The following is a 17,500-nucleotide window of genomic DNA, read 5'->3' as shown; positions in this document are numbered from 1 at the left end:
GATTACAATTTCCCCATGCCACGTTACGAACGATTAATCATGGGTGAAATCATGCGGACCTTCTCAGCTGCTCTTTCCATGTGCGCGTAACTCCGTCGAAAACAATCGCAAGCACCTTCCGAGAGCTTGATAACAAACTGTTTGTGTAAATGGAAATACCTTTTACGTTCATCCCTGACCAATTGCCGATGATCGCAAACAAGACGCAACAGATAGAAAATTCTCTTTCGTTAAGTCTTGTTGGCGATGAGTAGCAATGCAAAAGCAAGGAAACGATATGGAAACACAATCGTAAACTGTTTCTGGTTGTTTGTGATCAATCATGATACGTTTTGACGAATTAGAGGCCAGTATAAGTTATGAAAATGGCGTCCACGTACGATTGTGGCAATGAGGATACTCCTCAAAACAGTGTGAATTTAATGAATGTCATAAGGGAATACCCTGCCAAATATAACTGTAGTAAAGGTCTTGATCACAAAGAGCCAGTTCCTATATACAGTATAATTTGATACTGGCTATGCTGCAGCTGTTGCTGCTCCTCGAAAATGTATCGAACCCAGAATCAGTGATGTCCCTTGACACTTCCTCTCTGCCTTCTTCTTCACAACAACTCCAACATAAGAAGAAGTTGAACACGACGCAAAAACTAATTTTGCTTTCATTTTTGTGCCCTGTTCTTACGATGTCACGAGATCCAGTTGCATAAAGCAATCACCCATATGGAAAACAGGACCGCAAACACAAAGTTAACACAAAAAGTGACAGTTTGCAATCAAGCCAACGCAAATTGTCTGAGACTGTTTGCGACGTTGTTTAATACATGTATATGGAAAGAGGTCGCGTACTTGTTTAGAAATTGAATCCAAATATAATTTTATTTCAAATTCAAAAAAAAGAAAGATAATATGGAGCGACTTATCTCGTTTACTAGGAGTGGTGAATCTCACATAAAAAGAGAGAAAACTTGCTCGCTAGCACTGTGGCCGCCAAATATTAATTGACTCCGAAAACATTCAAGCATAAAACGCACGGATTTCTGTTTGAGACTATTAAAAAGGGCAAGTCTGTCCTTTCAAATTTCCTTTATCTATCTAATTTAAAGGGGCTAGGTCACGCAATTTTAGGCAATTTCAGCACTGATCGAATGGTCATAGAATTAACTAAAATGTCAAAATAACTGTTCAAAACTATAGAAGAACTCTAACAAAACACAGGGAAGCCAAGAATGGACATGGATGAATAAAACTGGAGAGGATTGAAATGGATTGAATTTGGGTAAATTTGAAAAACGTCGGCCCACCTTTTTTCAAATTTATATCAGTCTATATCAAAATGTCATTATACAGCTGGAAAATCATTCTCAGTTCTTACGTGGCTGTGATTTTGCAAATGAAAGACTCTTGCTCTGCCAATTTGTCGTTTAGAGCTCATAATTAACAAAATTACCTAAAATAGCGTGACCTAGCCCCTTTAAGGACGGCGCCTACTATTGTTATTGTGCATACATTCTGCACATCTCCAGATACTCGGATTTCCTATCGGCAGTGCTTACTATACTAATGCAGGGACATTTTTGCACGATTTAAAACTATGCGGAGAAAGCAGAACTTAGCAAGTACTCTCGGTATCCAAAAAGAAAAAATTAATATTGGGGGTAACCATGCATTTTTCAGAGATAATTAAGCTTCGATTTGGAAAGGAACACCACACATTGCTTTGTATTTTAAAGCTTATTACAACTATTATTGGTTAATTATCTATGAAAAATGCATGGTTACCCCCAATTTTTGTTTTGTATTTCAACACTTGTTTAAAAGATCTGCTTTTCCCGCATATTCTTAAAACTGCGCAAAAATACCTTTGAATTAATAGGCACTTTCGGTAAGATATTATTTTCCCACATTCCGCTGCTTTGTGCTTCATGTGTGGAATGGCGCTATCCGGTTAAAATTTCAATCGCAAATAGCTCTAATCAAAGGAACAGCCTTTCCGCAGACTTCCAAACGAGCAGTTTAGTTTTATGTACGGTTTATTTCTTAATTTACTTTATTCCGCGTTTTCCATACTCCAGTGCATTTGTGAGTTTTGGCAACTGTTGTGAGAATTGGCCTTAAGGCCATGAAACTTTGCCTTTGTGAGAAAACTACGGGAAGCCATACACTCCAGCATATTTGCGCCACTGTTGCGAGGATGGATATGAGAATATGAGAATATTTACTAAAAGCGCGAGTTACGTTTACAAATGTGGAATTTTTTCGTGATAGTTTTTACAAATGAATGAAACTGCGCATGACAAGACTGGCTAGTGCAAATTTCGATTTGGCTAGTGAAGTCAGACCTGATACTAGCCACTAGACTAGTAAGCTACAAAGTTTGTCCCGCGCCCTGCTTATGCACCTATCACTGTAAACCCTGAGGGGGGGAGTGCAGGTAATGGATGAAGATTTTACAAAGAAGTAAAAATTTTGGTCAATGCCCCAAGGGTGGGGAAGTATACATTAATTTCCAATCATACATTAATTTCTCACCACTAACGTGTTGTGTCTTTATCAACAACATCATTATTAATTTAATACCTTCAAAACGATGTGACTACCTGCAAACTACACTGTTACACTTGCCTACTGCTTCTATAGATTTAGCTGTACCATTTCATTCAAATTTTGTTTTTATTGAAGCCACTTCTATCATAAGTTAGGCTTCAAAAAAGTAACGCTCTAAAAACTCCTTATTATAGACTAGATGGCCCATCTAACTAGCAAGTAAATACTGCTATAAACACTGGCCTTTTGAACAAATCCAAAGACCGGGAAAGATCGCATAGATATACCCACCATGAGTCCCCTAGGTTAACCCATTGACTCCCAGCTGCAGGGGTTCCCCATTGACGAGTAAAATCGTCTGGCGTTAGACAGAGTAAAATACTAAGTCTGGCCACTTTGGACGTCAAAGGGTTAATGGTTACAGATTAAGTCTACGTGCCCATTTCAGTGATTAGGTCTAAACTTTCGTTTATGTTATTGCTAAAGCAATATTTAGGTCTAGAAACTGATTTAGAATGGTTATTTTTTTAGAGTTATGGTTGGTGTGTATATCCATGAGATCCTTGCCCAAAGACCACACCATCAATGCTGTAGATTCCTGGTAACCAGGCTGCAACTTGGTCCCAGTCTCTCATCGAGAAAAATGAAATGTCCAGATCCCAGAAGACACTGGATCAAACCTTCCAATTTGCTGTCAAATCCCCACCCATTGCCTGCAATCCCCCTCTCCTAGGGGATCTACATAACAACAAGGTTTATTTGTAATGTAAAGGTAACTACAGTAGCTAAATAACAGTAGGTGAATTAAAGAATAATACAAACTGAAACAATAGCTGGTCTCCGAAATAACTAAAAGGCTAAACTAGTTGGGTGAACTGATTTTGTCAACGAAATGGTGAATTATGAGCTCGGCCAGTGTAACTCGGAGATAGAGTTGTTTTGGGTACCCAAGACTATATATAAAGAGGGTCTTAGTTACGTTGTCGAATGGGCAGTCATTGCCATTATATTCCCAATAGTGTTCAAGGAAAACATCTGAATAATTATTTTCCCATCAACATACCTCAAAGTCCCTTTGGTGGCCTTGTCGAGACTTGAAAATCGACAGTAAAGTCTTCTTATCTGATTTGGGGAGACTGACAAAAAAGATAACAATAACGAATACCGGTAATTATAAAGCCAAAAAGTCAGGGTTTCAAGACCGAGATTTGAGATTCCTCGATCACATTTCGATGACGAACAAAGTTATTTGCTCTGGGATTTGTGATTACGTCAACGTCAACTTACAACCAGTTTCATTTTGGAGTTCTTCTATGTCTTCCTCTTGTAAAAGTGTTGACGCTCTTAACCCCATCTTGCTAAATGTGGACAATTATATGATGGCTTGACATGAATTACTTACCCAATAATACATTGCTGGGAAGGCTTGGTAACCGAGCGATTTTTCTCATTTGTGAAGGATTTGATTGGTTAGATTTTGAAAGAAACAATGAGCCCCTCCTCCTTCACACCTTCACAAAGAACCAGTGATCTACAATGATCATAAATGAACATAAACCGGTGAATCAAGAGACAGCTCTTACGTAACTCAGGTCAGGCGCACATTGTCGAAGGCGTCTGAACAGTTTTCATGACCATGACATGCCTTTCGATATGCTTTTCACGATTGCCACGTCGGTCAAGCATTCCCACACAAATACTCCGTTGCTATCACCAAAAAGAACAAAGGGAATTATTTTTAATAGGAGTTCCATTTTCAGGTGGACAGGTAAGTGACTAAGTCACAAATTAACCTACTTAATTCACACAGCTGGCATTCGCAATTTCAATTCGTGTACAACGTCAAACAAAATTCACTTAAAAAATCATACTCGATGCGCGTAGGTTGCTTCAGAAATATATTTGACAGACGTCAAAACAAACATCGTTGGTTCTTTTCTTCGCTTACCTTGCCTATTAAATATTCTGGTGGCGCATGGAGTTGATGAACCAAATGATGCTATCCCATGCAGCAATAGACGCGATTCATATGGAAATAAGTCAACGAGTATTTTACAATCAAGCGAAGACTTCTTTCGCTGGGCAGCCATCAATGGAGATATATATATATATATATACTTAATTGACCGCTCCCCATAGGGGCTTTTCAGGGTCAATGAAACACAACGAAATGACGGAACAGAACAACAACAACAACTGTTAAGAATCCCGACTGCAAGGCAAGCGCCCTAACCACTCGGCCACACTGCCTCGCAGTGACATACTCCTTGATCGGCAGGCTAGGCGTGTTTATGTATCATGGTTGCTGGTGGGTTTCCGCAGATCAAGGCAAAGCTTATTAATAACGTTGTTAAGTCTATCTCGCTTTAAATTAAACACGGTTATTATTTTTAATGGTTAAAACGGAGATTATGTAGACGGCGGGTCGTGCAGTGCAGATTTAGATTGACTATTTCACGACGATTTCGGGTTTTTTTGTATGTTATGCATAAAATATGATAGAGGGCCGGAGCACCGCGTAACGTACCTACATGTACCTCATCATGCGGGCTCGAACTTCGGCCGGATTAATTATAACTGAGGAGAACGTGCTGCCTTTGTAATTTCATCTGCAAATGGTTGGACTTTGTAGTCTTCTCGGATAAGGACTATCGATAAATTTATACCGTAGGCGCCGTCTCGCCAATATCTTCAATGTTGATAAGTTCCCTCAGTGTGGAGTTTTGAACGTGAGTAATATAGCGGACCATGAAATCCAAAACTTACACTCAAAGTAAATGGCCTTTGGATAAAAGTCAAAGCTCAAAATTTTGCCGGTCAGGTGTTATGCAAACACACTTTCAAAATCTGAACAAACAAAGGAAGTGTTTTTTTTTTAATCGGCATGCATCTAATATTACTTTCATTTCTGGACAAATCGGGACTTGGATCAAAATTGATATTGCATGCATTCATGGAACTTACAGAATACATGGACTTGGACCAACTTAATATATTTTCAGATATTTTTTAAATAGCTTAATAGACCATTTTCGAATTCTCACGGCTAGACTGGATCGAGCATGAAATGGAGGCTAATGTGGGCAAATCTGTTCAAATGCAAATTAATTTTTCCGTATTAGCCTCCTTTTCATGCTAGATCCAGTCACACCGTTAAAATACGAATTGGCCTATTATGTATTTGCAATCAGGAATTGATTGTTTGTTTTTTCTGAACTTCTTAACTTTATTTACTACTAATACAAGGAAAAAATATCAATGGTCACTTCCCGCAAATAGCATTGGCTAGTCAAGGTGGGGACTGCTTTTAAAAGCAGAAAACAAGCTCCTCCCACAGCTCAAAAGAAATTTCTAAAGAAGTTCCTCCAGCTTCCAATTGATTGGAGCAAAGTCTACAGTTTCAATTGAAACTAAAATTTGTGAATTCAATATAAAATATTGAATAATATAGTCTTTACAAATGAAAAGTTGTTTAGGTTAAAAATGATTGATTCACCTTTATGTACATTTTGCAAACAAGAAATTGAGTCCATTGATCAATAATTTTTCTACTGTAATGTGACAAAGACTTTTTGGGAAGCTTTTTGCTCTTGGTGTAGTAATATTGTAACATTAACATCACAATGATCATAGATACATTTATTTTGTTTGGAATGTTTAATATAGTAGACGACTTTGTTAAACTAATAAATCTTCTCATACTGACAGCTAAATTATGTATAGATCTATGTAAGTTGAATTAAGTGTGCATCCGACTTTATGAGTTTATGAGGCCAATTAAGATTAAAGCTGTCTACAAAGTGGAGCAAAAGATAGCAAGTAGGTGGAAAAACTAACTAAATATATATCAAGAAATGGGAAAAGCTTTTGGCATATGTAGGCCTGTAGTGTGGGTGTTCTCCATGTGTTCCTCTTATGACTTTTTGTTGTGCTGTATTATTATTCTTTGATAATAATAATAATAATTATTATTATTATTATTTTATTTTTATTATTTTATTATTATTTTTATTTTTTATTTTTAAGAATAATAATACAATGTAACAAAAAGTCATAAGAGGGACACATGGAGAACACCCACAACTAGTCCCAAAAGAGTAAAATTAATTCTTTACTTACAGTAACAGTCAAGACTGACTGACTGATTACCTTCGAATTCTTCTAGAGTTTTTTTTTTTTTGTGGCACCTTTTCATGAGATTAATTTAGTTGTTCTGTTAGTAATAAATTACCTTTAAAGTGCCCCTCACCCCAAAATATTTTTTTAACTCTTTGTAAACATGCATGCAAAGTAGATTGTGACGTCACATCAGGAATAGACCCACTCCCCTTCTGACTCGGTCGTGAACAAAAGATGCTTGGATTTTCGCAACTTTCGAAGCCTATAAAATGGCAGAATTTGTTAGAAAAAGGAAAAAATTGTCGCAATGCGTTTCGTACAGGTGCAAAGATTCATTTTAGCGAAAAAAATATTTTGGGGTGAGGGGCACTTTAAAAAGATGACATATATCTCATGTTTCTTTATAAATGACAAAACAGAAAAGAAATAGCCTCCTGTACACCCACTGACAACTGTCATATAAAATTATGTTTTTTCATTATAGCCAAGGAAAGGTGTTGAGGAAGGACCAGCCCATTTGAGAAAATGTGGATTAGTTACTGGCTTAAAAAAGTTAGGTATGTGTGCCAAGAAGCTCTTTTCAAGGTTGACTTTGTTCACATTTCAATCCCAGGATATGGTTCATTAAAGCAAGAACAAAATTTTTTGATCTAGGGGAAGAGGGAGACGGTCTACAAGCATTTTTAGAGCAAATTTGGCATTTACTGACAGTGTTAATAATAGTGCATGCGCTTGTTTTTTAATTGTCAGGGTCTTTAAAAGTTAAGATTGAAGTCAATTGAAAGCAGTCCCCATTGACGAGTATAAACCTTGTCTGGCATTAGACATGCATATCCTGGAGAGTGAAATCTGTAGACCGAAAGGGTTATAAAGGGGATGTAGTTTTTGCGTGGACCCTTAATGTTGTAAACCAGCATTCACCCGGAATGGGAATGGGGGATGCTGACGTCCAAAAAATTTGAATTAAACCCCTAAAGGAGACCAATCTGGGCATTGCCCAGGCTTTTTTTTTTTACCCTAAAAGAGACCATGCATACATGTATTTAAAACATATTAAATATAACATATTATAATATATGTTTATATTTCTTTGCGTGCAACCCTAAAAGAGACCTTCACGACTACATATGATGACGTTTTGCCCAGAACATTCCCAGTGATAACAAAATCTGAGATTTATATAAATCCCCAAGTGAGACAACGATTATCCCCACACCCTTCATATGCGAATTCCCCCATCTCTTCCCTTGGCCCATTCATCCCAGAAGCAGCCCCCATTGACGAGTAAAATCTTTTTCAGACAAGTTGTCAGTATATAGATCAATGCAGTCTGAGCTATAGATGTCGCAAAGCATTAATTTGAAAAAAATTCAGGCTTTCATCTTTTAAGCACATGACGCTGTCCATAGTGGATAATAATTATTCTGTTTTTACTTTGCTAGGATGCAAAATATCAGATTTTGGAGAATTGAAAGTTCCTCTGGCAAACTCAGAAAACCTTGAATACATTACAAGACACATGAGAGTGAAAAATTCTTTGGAATGTGGTATATTAGCCAATAGGGTATGGTTACACAATCATATACAATGAATCTGAAATACAAACAATAACATACCACAGGCACCCCAAGCTCAGTGTGAGCTGGGAAAGCCAACATGCCAACAACAATATATTAAAGAATTGTATGGGAATCCCGATAAAATAGCTTAAAGAAGGTAATAATAATTTTTTATTATTATTATTAAATAAATATGAAAAATTCTTAATTGAATCTCAAAAGCCTTACCTTAATTTGCCATTATGGGTTGCTTTCAATTCCTACAAGTGTGCTTTTTTTTTAAGATTCAACACGATTTGAACCATTTGTCATTTCCTTAGTTGACAACGGTATTATAAAATCCCAAGGCTGCACACTCTATTCGGGGGAACCCACCAAATATAAAGTCAAATGCTCCAAGATAGAAATGTTGCCACAAATTTTCACATCAGAATCTAGCAGTTGACAAAAGATTGAACTTTCATTTCAACCCAGTCCAACAATGCAATATTCAGCCATGCGAGCGACCTCAGGGCGGTGTGGGCAGTTAAGTTAAATTTGTTTACTTGATGAAAAGAAAAAACCTTCTGTAAGACGGTAGGATTGAAGTTGAACACAGCGATCCTTGGAATCAACCGCTTAACAAAATGAGCCCTAGTCACCAGGGTGCCAGATCTAGACAACCATTGTTTGGCAATCACACATTGTTTATCCCCATGGTTCCCAACATAACTGCATTGTCTCTTGTTCAATCACAGTCAGGATTTCCATACAAATCTTAAAGTTTATATTTTTGTGGGCCATGTTGACTTTCCCTCACATGGAACTTTGGGGCACCTGTGGACATACAAATTGAATGTACAATATTAATTGTACTAGCATCAGTACTTGCATGGTCCACAGTAACAAGATGGCCTGAAATATAAAAGGGGAAAATATACGGGCATAGTTTGAACAGGAAATTTGCAGGAAAACAGGGCACTTAAATGTCGAGATTTTTGATTGGTTAAACAGATCTGACACTTGGACCAGGTTATATTATAATAATATTTTGGCTGAGATAACAGACAAAGTTATGTAAAGAGAAGCCATTTTGTTTTAATTAGTTTCTGTCAAGACAATATGTGTTTGAAACTCATTTGTTCTGTATGATCCGGGAGACTTCCGGATAATCCAGGAGAGTTGGCATAATAATTTCGACTAGTGGTGTGATATTAGAAGTCTGTGTGAATTATGACGGTGATTCATTTATAAATTTTCTGATTGATCCAAATTTTGTTAATTGACTTTGAGTTCTTGATGGGCCACTAATTAAGTCACGATCCCAATTTCTAATTAAGTCACGATCCTAATTTATAATGTTATTTGTTGCAGTTGTCCCAAGAAATTGCAAAAGCTACAAGAGAGGGAAAAATCTCTATCTCATTAGGGGGAGATCACAGGTAACAATATCTAGTTTTTAAATAATTACAGTAACAGCATTTCTGATTGCTGTATTAAAAGCTCACGCAAGAATTAGTCTCAGTATTTAGCCACATGTCTGGCTGCAAAGCTGAGTTTTTCGAGTTGTTAATTTGGCAGAAGTACTTACCAAGATTCTCATGGGTAAAAATTGCCTTAATTATGCTCGGGAAAGAGCCCAGGAGAAATCCTGTTGGGATATTAAGGTGAAGGAAGTGTCGTCAATGGAGATAAGAGGCAAAGAAATATACCTAAATGGTGGCCAAGCTGTTGGTGCTGCAGCTGCTGTGAGACATGAGAAAATTAATGTTCAACTTAAGAACAACTCTCTTTGAAAATGAGAAACGCTAAATACCAATCATTATAAAACTTAAGTCAAAACACCGATCTTGAACTATGCCAATAAGACTCAATCTCAGAGGATGGAAAAGTGCTCCTTTTTTGTCAACTCAATAGGCCATTTCCGAGTTCATGGCTGCCTCCTCTTCAAAGCGAGTCTAAGTGCGAAGTTTTTGTTATGGTAATTAGTGCTACTTTACATATTAATGAAAACTAATTTTCATAAGAAAAACTTCGCACTTAGACTCGCTTTGAAAAGGAGGCAGCCATGAACTCGGAAATGGCCTATTAAATTCCATCTGCATGTTACTGTATTTAGAAAAACATTAATAATTCATGAGGAGAAAACCAAAGAAATGTTTTATTAATCAAAATCTGTATATCTGATACAGATTTCTCTTCATTTACATAAGTGTTTCTTTCGATTTTCCCTGTTAAAATGTTTTGAATCACCAGAAATACTTAGTGTACATGTACATTAACCCATGCACCCCCTAAACTGGCCATACTTAGTATTTTACTCTGTCTAACGCCAGACGATTTTACTCGTCAATGGGGAACCCCAAGGAATCAATGGGTTAATCACTCACTGAAAAACTATGTCCCACTTAAATGCTCACGTGTCATAAGTCCTACACAATATTCGCATCAAATTTGTATCACATTTACAAACTCTTGGCTTCACCTCGAGTTTGTAAAATAATGTGATACAGATCTGCTGCTCATATTGTATATATAAATTACTTAGAATTTACTTTAATTAACTTGACAATTGTCTGTACTTTTGTCTGACAAAAATTTCCTTTTTTATTGTTAAAAAGTACTTCTTATTAATAAGTAATAAAATGTCACAAAGTGTCTGCCTTAATTGCTCAGCAATTGTTGTTCCTCAATCTTGAAATTAACATAAAAAGACACTATTTAAACAAAAACATCCTGGTAATTAATTACATGTATTATAATAAATGCTATTAGCCCATTCAGTTGACATCATGCGTGATTTAATAACATTATTTAATTTAAGAAGTCCGTAACTCACACCTCTATCTAGTTTCTTTCTTTTCTCGAGTGCCACCGGGTCCAGAAGGGGGTCCTGTTTGGCGGTCCACATTTGTACCATATCCCTGTTCATGATCAAAACATATTAAAATCTCCCTTCAATTCCAAGCACGAATTGTTGTTAAATTACGTACTGCAGGCATGCATGTCAATCAACATATCCCTTCCCCTTGACAGTATTTCTACCGTTTAGGCAAACTAGTATAATTATTCATTATCTTCCCCCTCAAGATTGTTTTTAAAATTGAGCCATTGCAACTCATTATATTTCAGATCCCATATGTAGGGCATGATATGAGGTTTACTTGTCTGTTGTTTTGTTCATGAATATAGCAAAGGCACCCAACGACCAAAAATCCAAAAGCCTTTGAGAGACATTTCTAAGCTCCTTGTAATATTGTATCAAAGACTAACTGTCTAAAGAGATGTTTTTATCATCTGTAGAAGAATTTACTGGTTATGAAACCCTGGGAATTTCAAAAGCAGGAACAAGACAGTCACGATTAGATGTCGAACCGACCGTGACCCTGCACAATCTTTTGTTTTTGGTTCTCAAGTGAATTTTGAATAAATTAGTCGAAACTTTTGATTGGTTATCCTGCCAAAAAAAGCGTGTTTTTGTCGGGTTTTGTGCAGGGTCAAGGCCAAAAAAAGCGAAAAAAAACATGAAACAAAGAAACTTGTCGAGTTTCCTAACCAGCCTACATCTATTAAATATGATCCTATCATTTATTTGTGTATAAAAAGAGTACAATAATGTATTTCTAATCTTCCTTGTTTTAGTATTGCTGTTGGTACTGTTTTTGGTCATGCATCTGTCAGGCAAAACATGTGTCTGTTATGGGTAGGTGAACTTGTTGTGACTGCTTTAATTTTAAATTTAATTTGATCTGTATGTGCAGATATAGATACAGTATTTTGGAAGGTCAATTTTGGAGTTAAAACATGGAGAGCCATTTTAATAACAATATTATCAGGCATACCTAATAATAATATTAACTTAATAATATGAAATGAATGTGTGAATTTAGACTTACCTAGTAAAAATTCTTTGAGAGACGTCATTTCAGGAATCAATAGACGCATGCCCCTAATCACCATCACAGCCATGGAACGTACAAGCAACTGCCAGTTTTTTGTGAACGTTATATGCAATTCAATCAGATTGGGCCCTTTTAGAGGTGAAAGTTGTCACCAGTCATTAAGCAAAAAATTATGTGACTGTTTTGAGGCTGAAAATTGACTTTTCCATCTGGAAAAATGTTCAGTTCATGTGCACATGAAAGCTAGCTAGCATTATTAAGATAATCTGTAACAATAATAACTGCATAATATTAATGGCAGATTGATGCTCATATGGATATCAACACACCATTGACCACTAAAACTGGGAATCTGCATGGAATGCCTCTTTCCATGTTAATCGAAGGTGTTCCCAAGGTATGTTTAGGCTTATAAACTCTACAACCAAAAATTTTAAATTTTAAATGGTCAATAATACATATTTAAAAAAAAAGCAGCTGTGATAATTAGGGCTACTATAAATTATAACTAGTGTATACAAGTCATGTATATGCATCTTGTACAAAACTATTGATTCAGAAATATTTTTTATTAGCGGTATTAAGTTACCGTTTCTTTAATTAATATCTTTCTTTCCATGAAGTATAATCTTGTTATAAAAACCCCTCTCCCTTCAAAGCAATTATGTTGAAACATGGCTGCCAGGGGTTAAAGTTTTGCTCCGATTTTCCTGAACTGTACGTGACATTGTGTTTATAAGGCGGGCTGCTAGCTGGGACTTTGTCGGCCTTCTGTTCTATACCCTACATGTATGTAACACATACCATCAAAAGAATGAAATACAAAATTATGTATGGGTCACTTCTTTATTCTTTTGGTCCAGGATTTTGGGTACATCCGTGGCAAAAATTAAAGAGAAGGAAACATACATTCTGACTGATTCACAGTATATAATATAAATAATAATAATAATAATAATAATAATAATGATAATAATAATAATAATAATAATAATAATTATTAAAAAATAATAATAAATTATAATTATATTATTATAATTTATTTTCTTTAATATAAGAACTGACATATTTAATTTCCTCATTGGATTTCTCATTTTTAATTACCAGCTGTCTCTTTACTTGCATTAATATACATGTAGTACATTTGGTAAATAATATTTATTTTAATTAATATAATTTTTACTGTATAAGGCTGGAACAATGATGTAAGAGCAGGAAGTAATTTTTTTTGCAGTTTACTCCTCTTCCTGGATATGACTGGTGTAGTCCATGGTTAGTGTGAATTTGTTGACAAATTTGTTCTAACCTAGACATTTCTTTGACAAAAGGCCCAGTAATTGTGGTCCTAATCAGTAAGCGTCTGACCTTAGAGCGGTTTTCAATTGAGTGTCGAAAGTAATTAGCGAATTACTTTGGTTTTGCATTACTTCACTCATTGACTGGTTCAAAGTTTTACAACAGTCGATTGAAACTCGATCGCTCTATTCATAAAAATGGTACTTAATCTATAATATTCTTTTGATGTTGTGGAAGTTTGCCTTGCATACCAGCCTTGTTGAAAATAACATTAATTAATTAATTAATTAAATTATTTATTTAACCTATGAAGAATGCATAGAAGAGTATTATCATTGGACAGGTTGTTGAAAACTCAGACATTAGCAAACACCTCTGACCCCCACTCTGGATGTCTGAAACAACCAAAAAGCTCAGACCCTGGTCAGGCATGCAGCATATTCTGCTTGGTGTTTGTTTAATATAAATTAAGTATGCTGACGACTCTTTAAATTAAGCCTTTGTAGAACAATCGTGTATTCTGCTTTAACCAAGTATAGTGTACTTGAACCTTACACAATCGTAAAAAGAATAAGAGGATTAATAAAAGATGGAAATTTAAGGACATTATTTATAGATGTATGATTGGGGACCCGTACGAAAATTCTGGGCGAGACGCGGGCGAGATTCGGGCCATAAAAAGTCTCGCTGATGAGCGATACAGAGCCTGACGATAATCAGGCTGACAGGAGCGATAAAAATTGAACGATAAATGAGCGAGAATGGAGCGAGACATTAATTTTGTACTACTCTGACATTTGGACGATATTCTGAGCGATAAACGGGCGAGATTCAGGTCCATAAAAAAACAAAAATCACGCTAATGAACAATACATTTTTATGGGCGTGACGTTAGTTTATGGCTTATAATTTCGGGTGTTACGAAAACTAAGACCTAACGAGATGCTTCTGTGAAGCATACACTGGGTTGCCTGTGGTACGTGCTACAGAAAATCAGAAGGCACTGAATTGTGTGATATTGAAATACAGCATTCCAGTCTCTGAAGAGTAACAAATAAAAGAGAAGCGAGAAACATTGGCTTCTGGGCTGACATGTTGATAATTTTCAAGTTCCCTCACAACTTCTTTTTACCACAAGTGTGCCCTCTGAGCATCTGAAGTCTTTCTAATACTAAAGTTCACTGAAGTTAAGCCCTGCCGGGCGGGGTTAGTGTTTGGATGGGAGACCAAAATAACGTACCCCTCCTGAAAAAGAAGCATCGGACCGAAAATACTATTAACTCTAACAAATGCGAACTCAGCAAGGTACAGATCTTTTTAGCTTGCTTTATGCAAAACAAATATTGATGAAAAAGCAAATAACTACTGATACACAGTTTTCAGAAAGAGCAGAAGGAAGTTTCCCGGACGGTCGATCGAGAATAAAATATTTACTACATCAAAACAACATTAATTTTGAACCGTGAATATAGAATATAAAAAGTTACGATCAGCGACAAACATTTTGGGAGATTTTTGCTACGTTCAAGTAAATTGCAAAATCGAAAGTGACTTGGCCGGAATTCAGCGGGCGCCGTGATTAAGTTACCGCTGTATGTTTACTCGCCAAACAGTGAAGCATCTGTGTCAAATGATGGCAAGATACCGGGTTTTTGTAAGTTTCTTTTTCTGTCAAGTGTTATAAAGTTTGACAATGAAATGAGCGAAGTCAAAACAAAGATCACAATCGCCCAACTCTTATTTATGCAAAGTCAAAATTTACTCTCCAAGACACGTACGACGTTATTTATCACCAGGTAATTCCATCATTTTGGAAATAGCAGCTACTTTATTATTCATCTGCGTCACAAGTTTTCACTGATTTTGGGGCTCATTTTGTTGAAACTCAAGCACGCTTCCAACAGGCCTGTGAACCCTTCCTGCTTACAGAGCAATACTAAAAAACTTCTCCCATATCACATTTCAACCTTAAGCTCGAAAATTCAATACACAACATGATATTATAATTCACAAAGGCAGAAAATACCACAGAATCCTTTTCCAGCGAAAATTTTATTGAAACAAACAACATATTTGCTCTTAGAGGCGAAAACCTCTTCCTATTTCATTGCGTGCGTGAAGACAAGAAACTCAATTGTGTCAAATTACCATGTACTTCAGGTAAATACTGCTCACTTTGATTTCGTCTCGACGGGCGATAGATTGTTGTCGAGGTCCAGTACTCGTCGCTTTTGAGATTCATGCCTAGTTTATCCAACTGACTTTCCATTATTGAGCTCCATAAGGGTATATTTTGTTTAAGGATCCACTAAAACGCCATTCGCGTTGCATGACTTTCGACGCCATTGCAGGCTAAGTTAATGATTCTACTGTGTCCACCAGAGAAATCTACGCAGTTCCACTACCCTCTCGATCCTAAGAAAATACGTCCAGAAGGCTCTATACACAAAGACACCACTTACCAGGGGAGTGACAGGCAAGACTTTTACCGACACGGAAAAAAAAAAAACTAAAAAAAAGAAAAAAAAGAAAACAAACAAACTAAACGAAGACCTCGACTGGGTTTGCCTTATAAGGCAACCCAGTAACTAAGACCTGGTCTTAGCTTTCGTAGTACGAAAACTACAACCCAGCTCTTAGTTTTCGTACGAAAACTAAGACCCTTTGTTAATAGCGGTAATTACGGCAAAGAACCCGGGAAAACTTACCGCTACTCAAAGATTTGGGCGCTGTATGTTGTTTCCTCACACGATTAAGTTTAAACAGACACAACGCCATGAGAAGCTTGAATGTTGTGCGACCTTGCGCGACAGAAAAAAAAGTGGCATTTATTGGCACGGAAACTAAAGATAGGGTCTTTCGGAGAACGAGAAACTCTGTCTGTTAACCCTTTGGTTATAGCAAGAGTCCATGTTTTGGTTGTAACCACTAAAAATGTGATACACGCATTTTTCTGTCAGCACACATCTTCCAGTTTCAAAAACAAGTCCAGAATTTAGCCGTAAGTCACGCAAACAGTAAACGGATGCCCGTAGATGGTCAATTTTATTATGATGCCTGATAGGGGACTGAATAGTTTTACATGTAAGACATAAGTAATTTTCTGTAAGTTTCTCCGTATTTATCTGCCTCACAAGCTTATTTCTCAGCTTATTACAATGAGGATATGAAGTATCATCTGTCAAGGGGTGAGGGTACATCGCGCTATCCTGGTACTTTGACGCATTATTTATAAGAAACATTGAAATCAGTATAAACAGAAACAAAATAGGGCATAATTGAAACTATGCCTACTTTAATAGTGCCATTATAAATTATAAACTAGAAAATCCCCTGCCTGCCACTCCCCCCACCCCAATAGACAGTACCACTGTTTTTTGTTTGCGTGACTTACGACGACAGTGTGGACTTGTTTTGATACTGGAAGCAAAATAACAAATGTGTATCGACAAAATAATTCTTGTGTCACATTTTTAGTGGTTACAACCAAAGGGTTAACAGACTGAGTTTATCCTTATTCGAAAGATACCGTGCCAATAAGTAAGCGAACGATCCTCGACAGAGACCAACTGCAGTAAACATGACCCTTGTCATCATTGCGTGGACAGTCATGTAAGACAGAAACATGTTTCAGTTTAAGGTAACTTAAATAAAAAGAATGTACCAGCTTTTAGCATAGAACGAAATGCGACTGAAGTCATTCAAAGTGTCCATAATAAGGTAGGCATGTTAGTAGCCAGGTTTCCACTGTGATCAGATAGCGAGGTCGTTTCTAGTTTCTCATTTATTTTAAATCTTCATACATTGTTTAAAATCTATTTCATAAAAGACAAAATTGTTTCCAGCAATGTTAATTAGAGCAAATAAATACCGTTTTGATCTGGTTGATTACTGTCCTAAATGGGAAGAAAAAGCTCTGCATATGTTTAGAGATTCAGATGTTTGGTGAAATGCACAGTTACGTTAAACTGAAACGCGCGCCAAAAGCGGTTACAAATATTTAATTATCGATAGCCAAAACTCAAACATTGCTCTTCCCTATTAAAGGTTTTCCGTCCAGCGACAAGCAATTCCTATCATTAAAAAATTATTCTCCGTT

General features: G+C 36.5%; 2 protein-coding genes across 3 annotated transcripts in view; one reads left to right on the top strand and one right to left on the bottom strand.

The window, feature by feature from the left end:
• LOC138027232 (calcineurin B homologous protein 1-like) overlaps positions 1-3,972 on the bottom strand; it is a 15,314-nt gene extending 11,342 nt beyond the window's left edge. The window contains exons 1-2 of the mRNA XM_068874785.1: positions 3,834-3,972; positions 3,610-3,682 (exon numbers count right to left, since the gene is read on the bottom strand). Of these exons, the coding sequence (XP_068730886.1) occupies positions 3,610-3,682; positions 3,834-3,900 (140 nt within the window). The 5' untranslated portion in view covers positions 3,901-3,972. The remainder of the gene's footprint in view (positions 1-3,609; positions 3,683-3,833) is intronic.
• A 51-nt stretch (positions 3,973-4,023) lies between these two features.
• LOC138027230 (arginase-1-like) overlaps positions 4,024-17,500 on the top strand; it is a 21,808-nt gene continuing 8,331 nt past the window's right edge. Inside the window, exons 1-7 of one of the 2 annotated variants that reach the window (XM_068874781.1) lie at positions 4,048-4,314; positions 7,150-7,222; positions 8,108-8,229; positions 9,578-9,645; positions 11,846-11,906; positions 12,407-12,502; positions 13,340-13,377. In XM_068874781.1, coding sequence (XP_068730882.1) covers positions 4,177-4,314; positions 7,150-7,222; positions 8,108-8,229; positions 9,578-9,645; positions 11,846-11,906; positions 12,407-12,502; positions 13,340-13,377 — 596 coding nt within the window. In that variant the 5' untranslated portion in view covers positions 4,048-4,176. Of the gene's footprint in view, positions 4,315-7,149; positions 7,223-8,107; positions 8,230-9,577; positions 9,646-11,845; positions 11,907-12,406; positions 12,503-13,339; positions 13,378-17,500 lie in introns of both variants that reach the window. The other variant, XM_068874783.1, reaches the window with a different exon arrangement.

The sequence above is a fragment of the Montipora capricornis genome, chromosome 12 (genome assembly GCF_036669925.1).
Source record: "Montipora capricornis isolate CH-2021 chromosome 12, ASM3666992v2, whole genome shotgun sequence".
In the NCBI taxonomy this organism is placed as follows: Eukaryota; Metazoa; Cnidaria; class Anthozoa; order Scleractinia; family Acroporidae; genus Montipora; species Montipora capricornis.
Note: the sequence above shows the minus strand (reverse complement) of the source record. Positions and strands in the feature narration are given on the sequence as shown.